Source organism: Sphaeramia orbicularis, chromosome 22 (genome assembly GCF_902148855.1).
Source record: "Sphaeramia orbicularis chromosome 22, fSphaOr1.1, whole genome shotgun sequence".
Classification (NCBI taxonomy): Eukaryota; Metazoa; Chordata; class Actinopteri; order Kurtiformes; family Apogonidae; genus Sphaeramia; species Sphaeramia orbicularis.
The window spans coordinates 48,814,476-48,834,522 of record NC_043978.1 but is presented as its reverse complement, the minus strand read 5'-3'; the positions used below and the strand labels follow the sequence as shown (position 1 = coordinate 48,834,522).

The 20,047-nt window shown below is 39.2% G+C and overlaps 1 protein-coding gene across 2 annotated transcripts in view; it reads left to right on the top strand.

The window, feature by feature from the left end:
- syne3 (spectrin repeat containing, nuclear envelope family member 3) overlaps window positions 1-20,047 on the top strand; it is a 57,501-nt gene that overhangs the window by 17,606 nt on the left and 19,848 nt on the right. For both annotated transcript variants that reach the window (XM_030127296.1, XM_030127297.1), the window contains 5 exons: window positions 3,510-3,684; window positions 5,956-6,138; window positions 10,381-10,524; window positions 11,828-11,962; window positions 13,726-13,887. In XM_030127296.1, coding sequence (XP_029983156.1) covers window positions 3,510-3,684; window positions 5,956-6,138; window positions 10,381-10,524; window positions 11,828-11,962; window positions 13,726-13,887 — 799 coding nt within the window. The remainder of the gene's footprint in view (window positions 1-3,509; window positions 3,685-5,955; window positions 6,139-10,380; window positions 10,525-11,827; window positions 11,963-13,725; window positions 13,888-20,047) is intronic.

Here is a 20,047-nt window from a genome sequence, read left to right as displayed (position 1 = left end):
CTCTCTCTCTCTCACCTCCACCTCTTTAATCCGTCCTTTTATATTAGAAGCCCTTTGCAAAACTGTAATTGCAACTTCATGACATTTTATAAAAACTTGAAGCAGTAATAGGGCACTGCTGCAAGGTATATGCAGGAGAAATGCTGAAATACAAGAAAAGTGGAGACATTTTGCTTAGTTGAGTCAGTTTAGCAGTTATTTAATTTTTAAAAACTTTTGTGCGTTTGGAGAAAGTGTTCTACAATAACTTTTTCAATTATATTTTCACAGATCAATGCAAACCTGAATCTCATATACTAAGTAATATATCCTCTGGTTTGCTGTTCACTGAATATGTGCCTAGTATTGGCTGTTAATTAAAATTATTGTATTGGAAGCAGGGGTGTAACAGTACAGAAAAATTTTGGTTTGGTACATTTTCAGTACCGTGAAGAAGACCAATTTCATTACAAAAAACTTTAAATATAACTGATCTTTACGAAACAATGCCGGCACACCGCTCTTGTTTTGTCGACTTGTCTCTCTCCATTGACATAACTGACAGGGAATCCGAAATGCTCCCAAATCAGAGACCTTAGAGAAGACAGGGTCTTCCAACTCTGGCTTTGTACATGTGTCACTGCTCTGAGCTGCCATACTGGTTAACATTCAGCATGTGTATGGTGGGTGTACCACTTAGATGTTGGTCTAGGATATCAAATACTGTACATGGGTTCCGCTTATGTCCACCCTACTCATACTTGTGCGTTCCGTGTCAAGGTTTGTGTGGAAACTTAAGGTGAGTGTTTGCATTCTTCACATTGGCCATGTGTATTCATTCAGTACTCCTCCGTATTGTTTTGATGGCCCTGAACCGAAACAGTCTGGTATGAATGAGTGCACCGTTACACCCCTTATTGGAAGTATTGGAAGTAGCAATCACCGTTTCTGTTTAACCTCTAATTAGAACTAAGTTACTTAGATCTTATGAAAAAATAGTTCTACATTTTTAGACACTAAATAGTGTTCGGTTTGTCATCAGTCTACTTTAAACCTTCACATTTGTTCCTATATTTTTAAATCAGTCTCCACATGCACTAATAGAGGAACGATCCAATTTAAGTCTGAAGAACTTGGTCCCTACAGGTCAAAGTCTGAATCTACAAGCAGGCAGGATTCTAACAGCTCATATCCAGGTTAAGGGGTTGCTTTTAGAATTAGATGGTCGTATATAACCGGGGCAAAGTTTTGCCAGATGGAATCACATAATCCAGCCCTCAGACTAAAGTGGGTGTGTTACACTATTTAATCTGGTTCTTTCGTATTTTTGGTTTTATTGCAATGGAAGTGTTATAGTGCATGTGAATATGACGTAATTTTCTGTCCCCTTTTCCCCCCTGTGCTTTTAACCAGGTTAATGGTGTAAACAGCAACATTTGACTGACTCTCCCACCGACTAAAGATATCCACCCTGAATAGGTTAACTGGTCAAGTTAAATCACCCATAGGTGTGAATGTTAGAGTGAATGGTTGTTCATGTGTATGTGGTGACATGTCCAGGGTGTATCCCACCTTTGCCTGTTTGTAGCAGTGATAGGCTCTGGCTTCCTGGCTACAACAAGGACTAAGCAGTTCAGAAAATGGATGGAGAGATGGGTGGATATTAATTTTATATTTTTAATTGTTGCCTGTGTAAAATAGTAGGAAAACAAAGCTGCTTGTAATTTCCCACAGCTCATAGTTGCGACTTAAGAGAGCTTTTCACCAGCAATTCATAGTTTTGAGCTGCTGCAATTAATGGTTTAATCAACAGTTAAAACATTCATTAAACACAAATTCTCTAAATACCTTTCAGCATGTTGTAATTCAAGTGATCTGACAGAAAAAAAGAATTCCACATCCCCCTGAGGATCATTTAAGGTCATGTGTATCTGTATCTGGACTCTGCACTCTGCTTACTGGTTGTTAAAAAAAAATCTACATGAAGATCACAGGCTAAATTTTTTGGCATACACAACGACTCATAGGAGTTTACAGAGAGTAATGGGAGACTAAATATGTGACTGATGTTTTTAAAGTGGACTTGTACTGGTCATGCTTATGACATGAATTGTACTTTGTGTATTACTTATAAGCAAGAGAGGCACAAATTCAGTAAAAAATCACCATAATTGGTCGGGGGCAGAACCTATGGGGAGCAGCCATTGCCAGCCAGAAGTAAGGTACCCTTGTGGATTCTGGGTGATGGACTGCAAGTAAACAAGTAGCAGTCAGTGAGTGAGATAGTGTAGAAAGCATGTTCGCATTTGTTGTTAGTGCAGCTGTAAGATTAGCATTTAGCCATTGGCCTAGGGACGCTACCCAGCACTGGCCAATAATCTTAGACTGCTGCATGGGATCAGTGACCAGTCCATCACAGCCCAGGTCATCGGATAAATCAGCGTTACTGAGTCACTACCAGTGTTTGAACGGCCCGTGAAGGTGGCAACATGTCGCTGACCATGTCTGACTGACGCAGCAGTGACTTCGTACTCATGCATACTTGACAGCGAGCTATAACATACCACTAGTAATATGCAGGATCTTTTGAAATGGCTGGCAATGAAAATTCACTGCAGGTACCCTTTAAGAAAAATTCTACTCTGCTGTGTTTGTTGTCACACAAGCAAATTAGCAGCTGCTATTACTTTGATTTTGGCTTCACATTTCCACAAAACAGCATGGATCAAATGGCACCAGGTCATCTATCTTTATATATAGTATTTGATTTAACTCTTTCAGTGCCATGGGCCGATTAAATCGGCTTTACGAATACAACCTTTAAAGTGCCACGGGCCGATCAGATCGGCTTTGGAGAACACGCCATATTTGTATACAAACAAACCATCCACCCCCATTTCTTTCTCACATTTCGATGACGTTCTTTCAAATCTTCTTGCAAATTACGATCAATAATTAATCGGCTGCGTCCGGTGCGTTTTGAATCTAAGTAGCAATCGGTCGGATGTTACCGAGCTGTTTTTGACCAAGGAAGAGCTCGCATTTCGTTTTCTGCTTGGGAAATTTTATGAATGAATTTATGAATGAAATCATATGCAAATTAGATGGCCATTTTGTAGTAATATCGTAAACACAGCGATCTGTCAAAACAGTCCCATCTGCTAGAAAATGAGTTCTGATGACGATTCAGACTTCGATTATAAAAACGACGTGGAATACTGAAAAATGGCCAAATTCTGTGGCACTTTTAAGGCTTATTAGCCCCTTAACTGTCTGGCACCGAAAGAGTTAAATAGATAGCAGATGATTCTGATTCTGGTTGCTACACACATGAACCATATTTGGTTGCAGAACCTCCACAAGTTTTTGACATAACAGTCCCAAGTATTGGACCAAAGTGTTGTCCTGACACCTTATTGTCCCTAAAGCTGCACTGCTGATGGAGCTCAACATAACAACTACAGTCTAGGTGACACTTTTTTTTGTTCACTTTTCCAAAAGCTGTAAATCCCTGTGTGCTTGTGTTGCAGTGTGAAATGCAGAGCAACGCGTCTGTGTTCAGAGTCAGAGTCGGGGCTGAGGAACATCCTCCAGGACCCTCTGCTGGTCTACGCCCAATGGAGCCACATGGTGTCTCAGGTTCTGGAGGCTTCTGCAGAGGTCACTGATTTCTCCAACATCGCCATGCTGGTCCAGAATATCGAGGTAGCACATTTCTGTTAATAACCATTCAATGATTTTACTTAAAGCTGCAGTACTTGGTAGTTGTGTTAACATCACTGAGCAAAAGTTTCATGATTAAACACCAAACACTATGACAAAAAAATGGATATTAAGAAACAAAGTCTGCCAGCATTGACTCTTCCCTTTAATTATATTCTACACCTTGAGTGTATTTGACTTCTTCTTTTAAGTATGTTGTTTTTCTTTTTAATTCTTCTGTGCTGTTTCCCTTTTTAAGTTCTTTCTTGACTGCTAGAAGAAGTACAGATGCAAATTAGCTGTCTGTCCAGTGTGTGGTGGAGAGGGTGCTCATCATTGTCCATTATGGAGATCAGTTTTTTTTAGCGTCCTTCTCTCCACCACGGTCTCAAAATTGTCCAGCCTCAGATTGATGACAGAGCCAGCCTTCTTGATGATTCTATCAAGTCTGTTAGTGTCCCTGGCTCTGATGCTACTACCCCAACAAACAGCTGCAAAGAAGATGGCGATGGCCAAAACAGACTGGTAGAATATCGCCAACATCTTGTTGCATACGTTGAAGGATCTAAGCTTCCTCAGAAAGTAGACACAGCTCATCCTCTTCTTGTACTCAACCTCTGTGTCGGATTTCCAGTCCAGTCTGTTGTTGATCACCATCCCCAGGTATTTATACTCCTCCACCTCCTCCACAGTCTCCCCACTGATCCACAGTGGCTGTGAAGGTGTCCTCTTCCTCCTGAATTCAACCACCATCTCTCTGGTATTGTTGACATTCAGCCTCAGGTGGTTCTGTTCTGTTCAATCCACTCCTCAAAGCTGTCTACCAGTGTCCTGTACTCCCCCTCCTCTCCCTCTCTTATCCACCCCACAATAGCTGAGTCATCAGAAAACATCTGCAGATGACATGACTCAGAGTTGTGTTGGAAGTCTATGGTGTATAAGGTGAAGAGGAAAGGGGAGAGGAAAGTCCCCTGTGGAGCTCCTGTACCCCTGACCACCACATGAGACAGGACACTGCCCAGACGGACAAACTGTGGCCTGCCTGTCTGGTAGTCAGTAATCCACGAGATCACTGAGTTGCTGACACCCACCGCCTGCAGCCTCTCACCCAGTAGCAGAGGCTGGATGCTGTTAAAAGCACTTCTTTCTCCTGATTTTGGCTCCTGCAAATTTAATTCATGTTGAAAAAGGCTCACTCAAGCTTTGCCCTTCAATAACCGTTAGAAACTTCTCTGGCACATAATGTCTGTGTGAGATGTGATCACACTTTCTAGATTACACAGAATGGAGAAAGACAGGGCTGCTACACTTCTGAATGAATTTCACTCCTGTAAAGAATTTATAGACTGAGGAAGTTACTCTTGATGAGCTGTTTGATGCTCCTTCCAGTGTGAAGGAATTTAAAAAATGCCATTCTTTATGGCAAAGGTAACTGCATTGTCAGGCTGATCCACTGCTCTAATTGGTTTTCAGTATTATTGACTTGTGTTACATCAGGGTCACAATGGCAGCCTTTCAGCAAGCTCTCACTTTCTTCTAGAATGATCTGTTTACTGCCAGATAAAGCAACCAATACACAAAACTATCCAAGTATCGGTTGGCTGTTGACTGTAAACTCAGAAAAATGACATACCTGTCGTCCTCTGCCACTAGCAAACTACACTTCACTTTAAAAAAAAAAGATCAGAAAGATTCATAACTCTTAAATTTCAAGCGTACACTAAAAGAAATTTCGGAGTTCAAGCTTGTGTAAGAGTTGCATCACATTGAGCAGCACTATATTATAATCATAAAAATTCTGTATGAAAGTGACTAAGAAGTGTTTATGGAGCTGAACTTAAAATTAATTTTGGCAAGTGTGCGGATTGGATCATAATACTTTACCTGCACCTTTGTAATAAAATGTCCAAAAAAGTTAATGACCACTGTAATTTAATATTGGTAATTTCATGAAATGTAATTAATTTGGTTGTTACACTGACAAAGAATCGACATTCGTGATGTTCACTGAAGCATGAAAGTCTTTATTTTGAAGCCTACAACTGAGTCCAACTTAGACTTAGTTTTGGCAAAGAGAACAGTGACCATGACTTTCAGTAACTGGTCTAATTCAGACAGTCGTGTGCGTGATCAGGAGGTGGTCCACATGTGATAAACCAGCATTTTACAGAAAAACATTTGTGTAGCCAAATTTGGGCCTTTTGAACTGTTTTATTTGTAGATGTCAATAAACAGTATATTCAATATGTTCTCCATTTCTCTTTGCATTTCCAGCGACTGTTGAGGGACAGTGTCCAGCTGCAGGAGCGTTTCAGTCTTCTACAGGTCAAGGGAGACCTGCTGGACTCTGTGTTTGGCCCTGAACATTCTGATGGCCTACAGGGCGAGCTGAGCGCTGCCATCAGGAACAGGGAGCTGTTGCATGCTCAGCTGCTGCAGAGGAAAAGCAGACTGCAGGTAAGAGGAGCATGTGCACTTCATACAAGCATCAGTGGACTTTAACAAGGCTAGCAACCTTAAAGCGCCGACATTAACAGTCCATGATGGCATGAAACTGTATCCCTCCTAGTGTGACTTGATATCCGAAGACAGTCCAAATTTTAAAACTAGTAGCAGAACTTTTACTTTCTCTGACTCTATATTTTATTTCTCCTAGTGTCCTTATGGTCCAACTGCAGCTTAATGTGTGGTACATGAAGAAATAAACTATTTTTTAATTCTTTTTTTTTTTTGTAAAAGAAATGTTAGAGGTTACTACCCCCTAATCCCAAATGAAATTTTGAGCTGTTTGTTGGATGCTAGTTAAACATGGACGCCATGTTTAATTATTGTCCATAATGGCATGATTAAAAAATATATGTGTCAGTTTCAGTTGTGGTGAGGAGTGCCAAAATCAGTGTTTTGAACTGATCATCTTGGTAATTCTGAACAAACAGAATTAGCCTAAATCAGTTTGTAGAAAAATAATCTGTAGAGGGTAAAAAGCCTGCAACTGTTTGGTATGGTACACCAGGTTCCTCAGTCTCTTTATGCTCATCCATTCTTAAGGCTGTATCAGTGTTGTGTGGCACAAAATAATCTTTTGAGGTTATGATGACTTGTCTCTAGGGATGCACCGATTCCGATACCAGTATAAGGTATCGGGTACTCAGCATGTGTACATGTACTCGTAAAAGTAATCCAATACAACCGCACCACTTACAGCAGCGTGACATTCACAGTTAAGTGCAGCAGGTACACAGCGCTGGAGTAATGTGTGGGGAGTGTGAAGAGTGTGGAGATTTTTCCAAATAAATGACGGTGACAAAAGTAACGCTGACTGCAAGTAACATTAAAGACACAGACGGATACGGATTCGGTCCGTCCTCTGCGTACATTCCATCCATTTTTTCGGGAACCGTGGAGGTAGTGAATCTGTTCAAAGAGCAACTGTGTGAGTTAGAGAAAAACTACTGACATATTTATGACAACTACCCAGGGCTGGGCCAGTTTCCGTCCTACTTATAATACTATGGGGGTAAGGAGCCGTGCTACCAGCAGAAGTGAAAACAAAAATTATTGCTCATTTATCTTTTCCCTACCTCCTGAAGCGTTGCCTTTAAACCTTACCAACGAAAACGCCGCAACGTATCCACATTAGTATTACCTCCTCTGTCGTCTCCATGTTTGTTATTACTGACTTTCTTCTTCTTCTCAAAAAACTTTACTTTTCTTCATGGTATTTGTCCAGTATGGTTAATTCAGAGTGGCGCCCCCTGGTGGATTGATTGAGAAATGCTCAATCCAGCACATTGTATGTCAGTAGCAGCACTTTGTTCCAGTCAGACTAATGACAACGACAATAAAGCACATTTTCAAAAGGAACTAAGAACTGTAATGGTATTATTAAGTACTCATATCGGTACTCGGTATCGGCAAGTAGTCAAATGTAAGTACTTGTACTTGTACTCAGTCTGGAAAAAAGCTGTATCGGTGCATCCCTACTTCTCTGTGACAATTTAGTAACTTTCAGAATCTGATGATCCTTCCAACAAAGAAAACAGTCTGTGTTTGAACTCCACATTTTTTGTTTCCTATTCCTCACACCGCAATGATTTCTGCCTGTAATCAGCTATCCGGAACACTGTGAATCCCCTTCTTAAGAGGCTTAGTGAAAATGTGGTTTTTCCACTAAACTGAAACAATGTTATGTCCTTCCTCTCTGTGGCAGCTGGATCTCTGAACCCCTACTTGGCTGGCCTTTTCAAACCTTTATGAAAGAACATCAAATGGCCAATATTTGTGGTTAACAAGAAAAATTACATTGTCCAGCCTGTGAATGAAAGCATCAAAATGGTACTTTTATTTACAGCATCCTCAAGAAGAATTCAGTTGTGTGTTTTTATTTTTGTTTAAGTTTCACAAAGCAACAAAAACATGCAAGTCTGTCTCCTTTTATTGATTGAGATAATACAGATGCGATCTTTCATTGTGGTGGAAGAACATGTCCAAAATGAGCTGCACTGATGGATTTGAGACCACAGTGGAGGTCTGAGGTACACAGGAAGAACATGATGTATATAACACTGTAGATGTACACTAACTGACAAGTGGGATTTAAGTAACAAGTTCCTATATATGGATAAAATATGATTCAAATATGATAGACTGGCTGACTCTAGGGAGTACACCTATGGACAAGCTTAAGACTGCATGGGAGGAGGACTTGGGGGTCTCTTTATCGGAAGACACTTGGACCTCTATTCTAAAATTGGTTAACTCTACCTCTCTGTGTGCTCGTCACAGCCTCACCTAATTCCAAGTGGTACACAGAGCTCATATTTCCAAAGTCAAATTAGTTACTTTTTACCCTGAAGTTAGTCCACTCTGTGTTAAATGTAACATTTCTGAAGCTTGTCTCATTCATATGTATTGGTCATACCCCAGCCTGAACAAATTTTGGATGGAGGTCTTTCATACTTCATCCCAGGTGTTGACGGTAAAATTGGAGCCAAACCCTCTCATTGCTCTTTTTGGGGTCACTGGAGGGAGGTCAGATTATCCGCTGAAAAACCACACACAGTAGCATTTGCCTCTCTTCTGGCTCGTCGTTCAATCCTCCTCAGGTGGAGGGATCCCATTCCGACCACTCATACAGAATGGCTGACACATATCATGTCCTGCCTGAAGCTCAAAAAAGTCAGGTATTCACTTTGGCACTCAAATGGAAAGTTCCAGAAGGCGTGGATGCTTTTTTAAACATGTTTCAGGCCATGTGAATGTTTGACATTACATCACAACTTATGAATTCACACTCCATGCATCATTGTTATGACAGGCTAATACCGATATTCAAAAAGCTCACTGGCAGTGACTGGGGATTATTTTGTGGATTATTTTTTGTTTTGTATATTTTCTTCTTTTTTTTTTTAACTATTATTAATTTTCTTTAGTATAACGCTTCCTTTTTCTTAATGTGGTAAGATGTTGACGTGTGTATTCATACAACTTGTCTGTATCAACTGAACACCTGTACACTATGTCCTGAAAAACAAATAAAAAAGAAAAAAAAAAAAAAAAAAAGATAGACAGCCATTTTAGCTGTTTTTTCCCTTTGATTTGAGGAGGGCTTGGGTGCTGTGATGGCTTTTGTTTTTGTTATTTGACCAAAACCCATGTTTCTAAAACTGTACTATCACAGTATGTAAAAACATAACGTGCTGCGCACTTTTAATACCCCAGGCCAAATATAGTGTAAGTTTCTGTTGAAAGTTACTGCCCTGTAATTTAGATTAGATTGTCTTTGTGTAAAACTTACTACATACATATTTATATTTGAAAGTACTTTGATATTCTAACTGCACAAGGCTGTTTCAAGCAAACATATCACCCCAACAAACCAAGCCATGCCAAGATGTATGTACGGTATAAATTTGGTGGGCATGTCTCCATTTGATGGCATTTGACCTTGAAAAAGTAGGTCAAGGTGACCATTTTCAATAGGCTTCTACTCTGTGCCAAGATGCATCCACAGTATAAATTTGGTGCAGATATATCAATGCATTCTTCAGATAATGTGATTACGTTGTTAGACAGACAGACAGATGGACAGATGACAGAACGATTGCGATACCTCCTCCGCCAGAAGTTGGCCGAGGGGTAACGGTAACAAAAAAAGAAATGTAAAACAAATCTGGTCCCTAATGAAGTCAGCACAGAATTTCAAATTAGCAAGTTGACCTCCCACTTTTCTATTTTGGGTAATGTGTCATTCTCTTTTTCTACAGAAGGCTAGAGGTGTCTTATACTGTCTTACAATGACAGGAAAATGCTAGTTAACATAAAGTACCATGAACCTTCCATGGTGATTATTATAAACGATTGACAGCAGTGTTTAGAGGTCAGCTGCAAATAACAGGTAAAAATAACACAGCCTCAAGGCCTTGTCGGATTCACTGAAGGAAGGTAAAAACCAGACACAAGGTGATAATTAGGTCTTGTACAATTTTAGCCTTGTAAGGATTACATCAGTTTGATCTACATGATAAAGGCAGAGGTGTTTTAAATACTCTACTTTATACTACAAGATAAACTGCAGACTTAACTTCATTTCTTTGCAGAGGAGGTGAAAGAGAGGAGCACATACAGTCCAGGCAGGTATGGGACCTACATATAACAAAGACTGATGATGTAATCTCTCTCTTTCTCTCGCTCTCTTAGGGCTTAATCTCAAGAACCAAGGACTTTGGTGATGCCTATGAGTTGATTCGCTCCAAGCTGGCCAGTCTCCGAGACCGACTGGTAGCAGCTGACACCCTCCAGCCTGATATATTGGCCAAGAAAAGCCAGTCAGACCAGTTCAGAGTGAGTTTAATCTGAAACCAGACCAGAGCCAAGCCCTGGTTCCAGTCTAAACATTCAGCTAGTATGTAAGATGATTTGTGTGCAGTGTGAAACCTTCAGCAACTCATTCATTCATCTTCTGAACCACTTTGTCCTCGAGAGCGTCGTGAGGGTGCTGGAGTCTATCCCAGCTGCCATTGGGTGAAAGCAGGGTTCACCCTGGACGTATCACCAGTTCATCACAGGGCTAACATATAGAGATAAACAACAAATCACTGTCACACCAGTGGGTAATTTAGATTACCCAATTTAGCCGGAGTGTCCGTAGAGAACATGCAGACTCAACACAGAAAGGTCAAATAAGGCTGGTGTTGGAAGTGAACCCAGGACCTTTTTGCTATGAGGCGACAGTGCTAACCATTGCTCCTTCGAAGTTAAATGACTGAGTGAACACAGTAGTAGCAGTAGCAGTAGTAGTAGTAGTAATAGTTTATTCCAAGCACATAGAATCATCAGATAACAAAGAATCATACAATATGGTCCAAAAAAAATAAATAAATAAAATTTTTCTGCGCTCGAAAGGGAGTGGGAAAAAGTATAACTTATTGACTCCCACTCCCTTTTTACAAACCATTAATCAAACTAGATCCACTTCCGTTGCTTTATTTAACACACATTTTCCTCTGTATATTTTTTACAATAACACAAAACATCCATACAAACCATTCATATACACTTTTTTTAGTCACCTCACACAATCAGATTTGCATAATCAACCTGTTTTTAATATAAACTATATGCACTTTAAATATTTACTCCAAACACAGTGCAGTACATAAGGAACAGATATGGTTTTTAAATGGAATCTGTCACGCCGACCAAAGACAGTAGTTTTTGGAAGTATCCATTAACAATTTGAAAGGTGCTTCTGCGTGCTTGAGCCCATTTACTGCAGAGCAGCTTCCATTTCATTCATTTCTCAAAATATGCTGTTGTGTTTTAATTTGTTTTTCTACCTTGAGGCAGCCATTGTTTGACTTCATTTCAGTTTACAATGAGAAACAGAAGACACGGTTTTAAAATTTGAATTAGGTAATCAATCATCATGAGTAGTGACTTTGCTTTTATTGATGTCAAAGTGATTGATATATTCATTAGAAAAGATTGCACTGTGAACGCATTGGATACGGTACTGTAGTACTCTATTTGAGATCTTAAAACACTAGTGTTGAGGATACTGGACTCTATATGGGTCTAAGATTTGAATGGGTGTGTTTTGCTCCACATGGCATGGTCTCAGGCTGTGTGTCCTGCATGTCCTCAGGTGATCCAGAAGGACCTAGAAGACTGTGATGCTCACATCACAGTCTTGGAGACTCTAGTGTCCTCCAGTCCCAGCAACAGGACTCAGTTTGAGAGACTCTGTGCTGACTGGAAACATCTTCACACAGCAGTAAGGGTAAGACACAAGAGTGGCTCTGAATCAATGAAACAGCCTGTTAAAATTGAATTTGTTGCAGAGGCTTTTAGAAAAGGAGTGGCACAGATATTGGAATTTTGATCTTCATTTTGTTTTTTTCTTTATTTCATTGAACAATAAATGGTGTTGGCAAAGTGAATAGAAATTGTAATAGAGGTTGATTATAAATTCCACTGTGTTCGCTGAGGTCATATGGGGCCTTGATTGTATTGGTAAAATTAGCATGCACTGGACAACCGAATGAGTTGATAAGGTGCATACGGCATGAGCGCAAATTCCCTCAGCAGTGAGTTCAGTTCAAAAATTAGATTTGCATTTATAAAGAAGCTGAATTTTTAAGAAAAGCTGGAATGCCACAGTGAATTGAATCTGCTGCCTGCTTTGTTAGATTTGTGGACTTTTCCATCACTAAGAAACTGATAAAAGCTCCAGAATGTAGCACATTGGAGACCTAGTGTTTTAGTGATTATCCAATGTGGCCACTTGTTCTTGAATAATCTTTCATGAAAGTAGTTGATGTTAATAGGTCCTGGTAAATGTAGCCAGGAAGACACAATTTTAGTTCAAGTTAGTTAAAACAACTGATAATGAACCGTTGATCACTGTTTCATTAAAAAGAAAAAAACAATAAAGTCATTCATCATTCAATTTTCTCTTTGTATTTTGAGCTCAGATTTTTATTTTTTACTTTTAACCTTTGTTTTACCAGATAGGTCAGTTGAGAAGCAGTTCTCATTTAGAAAGAAGACCTGGCCAAGAGGCAGCATAGTAGGCAGAAAAACCAAAAAAACTAAACAAAACAAAGAAACAAGTTACAAAGTAACATAACAAGCCATGATAGTGTTAAGAGAGAGTTTTATTTACAGTATTTACAGTGATATCCTACTATAATGGACGTTCTGTGTCCGACGCGTGTCCAGATGTTTGTCCCGATGTTGCAGCACAGGAGGGCATATGGGTGCAATGCCGCTGTTGCACCACGGGAGGGCGCAATCGTACAATGGCACCATGGGTACAACGCCGCTAGTATTAAAAAATAGGGTAGATTAGCAGTGAGAATATAAAATTAGATCATACAGTTTTACATGTTGTACCAGTGCTATAACAAACAGGTGCAGTGTATATGGCTATCAGCTTCTAATCAGCAGAAGTTGTAGATTTCTATGTCATTTTGGATGATCTCAGCACCTGTGTTCCTGAACAGTGAATTTTAGAAGACGCAGTTGCCTATTACAAAAATGCAAACAAGATTTAGCATAGATCAGATGATAAATGCCACCTTTTACTAAAAACATCAAACTAACATTATGTATTCATACTGGCTTTCGCTGGAAAAACAAAAGCTTACTTCTACTCTCAAACTAAATTGAATTTGGTGTGTTATGGCACCCTGAGCAAACACCACTTTCAAAAATAAAATGTTCCTGCAGCAGAATAGTGACAAGGACATTTCATATGAAAGACTTTGATTTACCTTGCCGTTTGCCATTTTCATGCTTTGAAATGACATCCAATTTCAAGGTCTGTTATCCAAGTAACGATAATAAAAACATCAACATAATCAGCTATTCTACTTTTCTTAATTTAATGGCAGCTATATTAAGAGATGTTTACCTCGCAGCTGGGATAAAACATTGGCCTAAACTAATGAATTCTGAATTCCCCTTACTATGTATGAAAATATGAAGTATTGTTGCATTACTTTTGTGCTGTTCTGCTTTTGAAACTGTTCTGGTTTACAGATGAAGGTACATGAGAGTGAGGAGAGCATCGCCGATCATGAAAGCTTCCATGACAGTTTTCTGAATCTAGAGAAATGGCTGATGATCATGAAGCAGAAGCTGGAGTCTTTCCGCAGCTCAACAGGAGAGTGGAGCATAGAGGGACGACAGCATGAAGCAGAGGTCTGTTACATGAATTCTTACCATTCAGTTATTGAACAAATCACAAGGGTAATACTGTTTTTGTATTCATCAAGGTGAGGTGATGATATGAATGTTCAATTGAAGTGAACAGTTGAGCCGACTACAGTTCACTAGAGGCTGGCTCCTAAAGCCAGTCAATCCCTATAAACCGACAAGTTATAATTTTCAACTTCACAGCAAAAATGTTAACAGCCTGACACAAAAAATGGTTTTGTTCTGTGTAGATAATTTCATGTATCTACTATAGTGGTGAATTTTTACACAACTCATCTGTTAAATCATATTAAGGTATAAAAGTGAGAATGGAATGAGTGTCATCTACAGTATGTCTGCTGTCTGGGCTTATTAGCTGTGCTACTGTCGGACATTCAGAGCTTCTGTTTACTGAACAAAATAATCATTTTTGCTTGACAGACAGCTCTGCCATAGTTGTGTTGAATATGTTACACTAACAAGACTCAGGATTCTATCATGAAGTTTATCGGTGCCTAATTTCAATACTCAATATGTTAGTGTCGCGTAGCTTATATTAGCTAATGTTAGCTTTATAAAGTTGCAGGAAGAGAAGAAGAGTTGAAAATACACACCTTTTCTTTGCAGTTGTCTCCTCAGTCTAAATATAAAAATAAATTAGATGAACCCGATGTCGCTTCACACTGATGTCTGACAGAATCTTAATACTGATTACAGCTGTCAGTCACATATCAAGTGGTTATAGTGTCCCATCACAAGGATGGTTTTCTACAGCCCAAAGACAAATGCAGGAGTAGATGCAGAAATTCCATTTCCTCTCAGGCTGCTTGAATTATAATATAGAAAAGGAAATTCTGACGTTTTTGCCCAGTGATGAAAAAAAAAAAAAAAAAAAAACAACTTTCATTATACCCCCCACCCACTCATAGGGTGGGGGTATGTACAGTAGTAATACCAGGAATTCCCATTTTCCATTGTATGAAAAAGTGCTATATAAATAAAGATTGATTGATTCCATTGGCCTTTCCGTCCATCCGTCCTTCACTAGGAGAGGTGCAGTGCCAAGTTTATTGGCTGAATTTCAATTTCTCTTTTTTTTTTTTTTTTTTTTAATGAATTTTTGAAAAGTTGTCCAGCCGATTTCTTGAGACCCTTCACCCAATTCAGCAGACAAAGTGGGATCATACTGAAAGTTAAGACTTTGGCAGAATAACGTTGGTTGGTCTTGGCTTGACTGGATTACCCTAAAAGGACAGTCATTTAGTTTAATCTAGTTTACAGTTATCTTTAATTCAAAATTCAAAAACATTACGTGCTACTTTTAATACCTCTCAGCCAAATATTGTGTAAGATTCTGTTGAAAGTTACTACCCTATAATTTAGATTAGATTGTCTTCGTGTAAAACTTAATAAATACATATTTATATTTGAAAGTACTCAGATATTATAACTACACAAGGCCATTGGATGTTGAAGAAGTAGGTTGAGGTCACCTATTTTCAGTGGCTTCTGCTCCATGCCAAGATGCATCTACAGTATAAATTTGGTGCAGATTTCTCAATGCATTGTTCAGATAATGTGATTATGTCATTGAATGGACAGACAGACAGACAGACAGACAGACGACGAAACGATGACAATACCCTTTTGGCCAGAAGTTGGCCGAGGGGTAATGAATCCCTGACCAGGCGGGGTATCAGTGAGCAGGAGGGGCACAGTGTTGTGCAGCGGTGCAGGGGTATTAGTAAACTCCACTTTGTGTTTTACTTGTTTGAATTGTATTATAGTGTCTGTCAGGTAAGGATAATTAGTGTGTTTATGTGAACTTGAACTGATGTGGTTGTCAGCTGGTTAGTGTTTGGTGAGTTTCACATCTCATTCTTTCCAAGCTCCATCTGTCCAAATATTGGCACTTTTTTTCCACAAAAATGTAAGATAGTGCAGGTTATCTTGATTCTTCAGCCTTGACCTCATAGAGGTTTTGCCTGATATTTATGTATAGGCTGTAATCAGCTTGTCTATGTCTTGAGTCCAGCTTGAGCTTGGCTCTTGTTTATTGTGGAAAACATCAGCTCCTCATCTATATGCTATGTTTTAAACTGGCAGCAGCTCACAATAGCCGTAAGGAAACACTTCAGTCATGAATTTTAATGGAAATACCAAGGAGTCTTTTTATAATTATAGCGATCATTATTACCCTGAGCTCCCTGCCTCCTCAGCATCATCTCATCAGCGTCATGGGTCGAGATTCCTCAGTTGTGCGCTTAATTAACTCAGTACATTGTTATACATGTACAACTGTTCAGAACATGTGGCCTTTTCCACTCAAGTACTGTAGAAGTGTCTATATATCAGTGTAAAACAGGCATCAGCACTGCAGCAGAGGGGAGAATTTCATTCCCAAAAAATATCACAGCTAGCTCAGTGTGTTTGCCAGATTGGAACAGTATGTGCAGATGAAAAGACTGGCCTCAACTCAGACAGAAAATGGTGTATAGAAGCTTAAAAGAAAAATCTGTACCCTTTGCCTTCCCAGCAGCTACTGAGTTAGTAAGCACTGCAACAGCATGTGCTGCAACATCTGACCATGTGGTCCCTGTATGGTTGTTTGTTTTTATTTATTTATTTATTTATTCAAAGTGTCAAGGCTGTGCCACTATGAATAACTGAGCGAGAACTAAGGAAAATGTGTGTGTTCTTTTCTTGATTGCCATGGATGACTATGACACAGAACACAAACAATAAATATTTGATCTCACAAACACCAACAAAAAGTCACATCACTCTGCTCTGAGAACCGACTCACATCTTATTACCGAAAGTATGTGTTCTAACCCGCCAAACCTAATCATTGTGGTTTGCATAATAATTCACACCCCTATTTCTCAGACCCACAAAAGCCAAATAGATACTGCTGGAACCAAAACAACCTCCCCCATACAGAGAGCACTTTCACTGATGTTCATCAAACACAACTGTGCATAAATCATCATAGAAATTTTTAGGAGAAAAATCAAAAGTACTTATTTTGATTAGTTGAAACTCCTTATTAAATTTGTCAGAGTAAACCCAGGCTTAAAACATACTTGGATGAACCACTGATGCCATGGCAATACTACATTTGTGCATCATCACACATGTCAATTTACTGACAGAATCTTAAAATGTAGGGAACAAAAACAAAATATGAAAAAGGTGTTGTAATGTGTAGTAATAGTTTTGACATTAGTAAGGCTTGGAGTGTCCTGTTATCAGTGCACCAGAACACTGTCCCTAGTCCCTCTGTACACATCTGTAGTTTCCATGCTCGACCCTGATTGGCTGGATGACATTTTGTTATTCCATCTGCCAACATCACCGACCACAGCATAAAGCAATAAATGAATAGACAGGGGCTCAAAAGGTAGCTCTAGATCTGCAAAGCGTTGGATCTTAGATGTACTGTTATGTACCAACAGAGTGAATGAATAATGGATCCAGTGTACACACTATGACTATGCACTATCAAAATCTAATCCATTATTATTATTATTATTTTGTACCCTGATGATGCTGTTAGTACTAGGGATGCACCGATACCAGTATCAGGTATCGGTCCGATACTGAGCATGTGCACAAATACTCGTAGTCGTAAAAGTGCTCTGATACAAACACACCGATACCACTTGATGGCAGCGTGATGTTCACCTCATAGTGCAGCAGGTACGCAGCTGAGGAGTAACGTCAGCAGTATGGAGATCTTTCAAAATAAACAACAGTGATAAAAGTAACAGTGACTGCAAGTTATGTTAAACACACAGATGGATATGGATGGAGTGTTCTGTCCGTCTCGTCATGGTATTTGGCAAGTATAGTTAATTAAGAGCGACGCCCTCTGGTCGATTGTTTGAGAAACACTCATTTCAACGCATTAAATGTCAGTAGCAGCACTTTGTTACAGTCAGACTAATGACAATAAAGCACATTTTCCAAAGTAACTAAGAACTGTAATGCTATTATTATGTACTCATATTGGTACTCGGTATCCGCAAGTAATCAAATGTAAGTACTTGTACTTGTACTTGGTCTGGAAAAAAGTGGTATCAGTGCGTCCCTAGTTAGTACACCACTAAAACATACAGATGTCCTCTGAAGTATTATTGTTGCCTCCAGTTAGATAGCCCTGAACTTCAGCTGCTTTGAGCTTTGCCGCCTGCACTTTAATATGTGTTCACACAATGCTACTGATTTTTACACCTTCTCCTCTGAGATATCACTTTTCAAAAAGCAGTTCCATCTGCTCTGCCGTGATAAATTGTCTTCCATTTCCTGGCACAAAACCCAGTGCTCATAATAAAGACGGATATCATCTCAAACCAACGCTGAGATAACCCTAATGACATCATCAAGATTTTTTTTTTTTTTCTTTAGACTGAAGCATTTTCTGTGTAGTATTCCACCCGAGGAATAATCCAAGTGAACAAGCTCAACAAGAGTGTGTCATTGCACTCTTTGATCAAAGGTATTTTCTTACGACCACACCCAGCGTCATGATGGATGTTGCTGGGTGCGGTCAGAGGTGAGGAATACCACAATTTCCTGGAGTTCACCTGAACATACATCACTGAAACAACACAGGTTTGTCCCACAGACTGATAAAAACCCTGTCAACATTCTTGTCAACTAATACTGGCTCTTCTTGGCCATATGTTGTCACCAACTGTGAAAGACAGTCAAGACTTGTTTGTGAAGTATCTACAAGGCAGTGGTTCTCAAACTTCTTCTGTCGGGCCCCTCTTTAGAGGACAAAAAAATCTCCCAACAACATTGTACCAGTGGTGCAACTACAACTTTTATTTAAGGAAACATCAATATTGTAACAATACTTTTTGCTTTTCCTTGAATTATTTGTTGTTCAAATTAAAAATAACTGAGATTTTTGCTTGAACAACACAAATAAACTCAACAAGACTGCTCCCGGAGACAATATTTTTCCAAATAAAAATTGGATATGCACAATTATCTTACAACTATGACAATAAAGTTATATTTTTTAGAACAACAAACAAATGTTGGTAACAGATGAACATTTGAACAATATCAGTGGCTGCAATGAGCCCATTTCCATTGCACATCTCAGAACATTCAAGTGCAAACTGTACAAACTGTGCAAAAACAAAAATATAGCACATTTTTCTTTTCCACTCCAGTCCTTGTCCATTCTCCAAACCTAAACTCTTCGTCTAGTCTAGTGACAGATCACCACGGCAGGAGATTTGTTTGGTGTATGTCCCTAAAATGAGTCCAGGGTGCTCCAACGCTAAAACATTAGTTCCACCTGCTACATGTTCTAACCTGAATTAAAAAAACAAAACAATCAGGAGCTATCCCATGCCCCCCCCCAGCAAACCTTCGCCTCGCCTAGGGAGCCTGCCCCACAGTTTGAGACACACTCCTTTAAATGTAATGTGTCTTTTGTTGTTCAGTTACTGAAGGACATGAGTTCAGATTGTAAGGTTGTTGAATTTTGTCATTTGAATCATATTTGCCTAATCGATACAAATATTTGACTGATTTGGTCCTTTTTTGTATGAACTATCAAACAGAAAATCAATTTCAGGGGTTTCAGTGATGATATCAACCACCAATAGTCACAGCAATATTATTTGATCATTTCCTAATTTTCATTGTACACACAATAATGTTAAAGGTTATTCTATTCTATTTAAAATCAATAAACAGCTGACCAACCTAGGCCAGGTGTCTTATACTAATCTAACTAATCTGGACTCCTCAGAATCTGCAGTCAGAGAAGTGTGCATGTCGAGTCTGAAATAAGCATAATGAGATAGGTTTGAATGTTCAGAGCACAAGTAGGATAACGTTAGCCTCATAGCATAGTTGCCTAAGTCATATTTTTGGCCAAAGTATGATATCTGTATAACTTTACACTCATAACTGCTGAATCATTTTATGCAGATATCACGATTTGGCCAAAAATATGACTTAGGCAATTATGCTATGAGGCTATTGTAACCTATATGTATTTTATACATCATCATGGCATTATAGGTAGTTCATGTTGTCTCTTGAGATTTGACCTTTGCTAACACATTGCTAATTACTGCAGAATTAGGCAGGGCTGCCTGTTACAGAATGTTTCATGTTGCATTTAGGTACGTCTTAG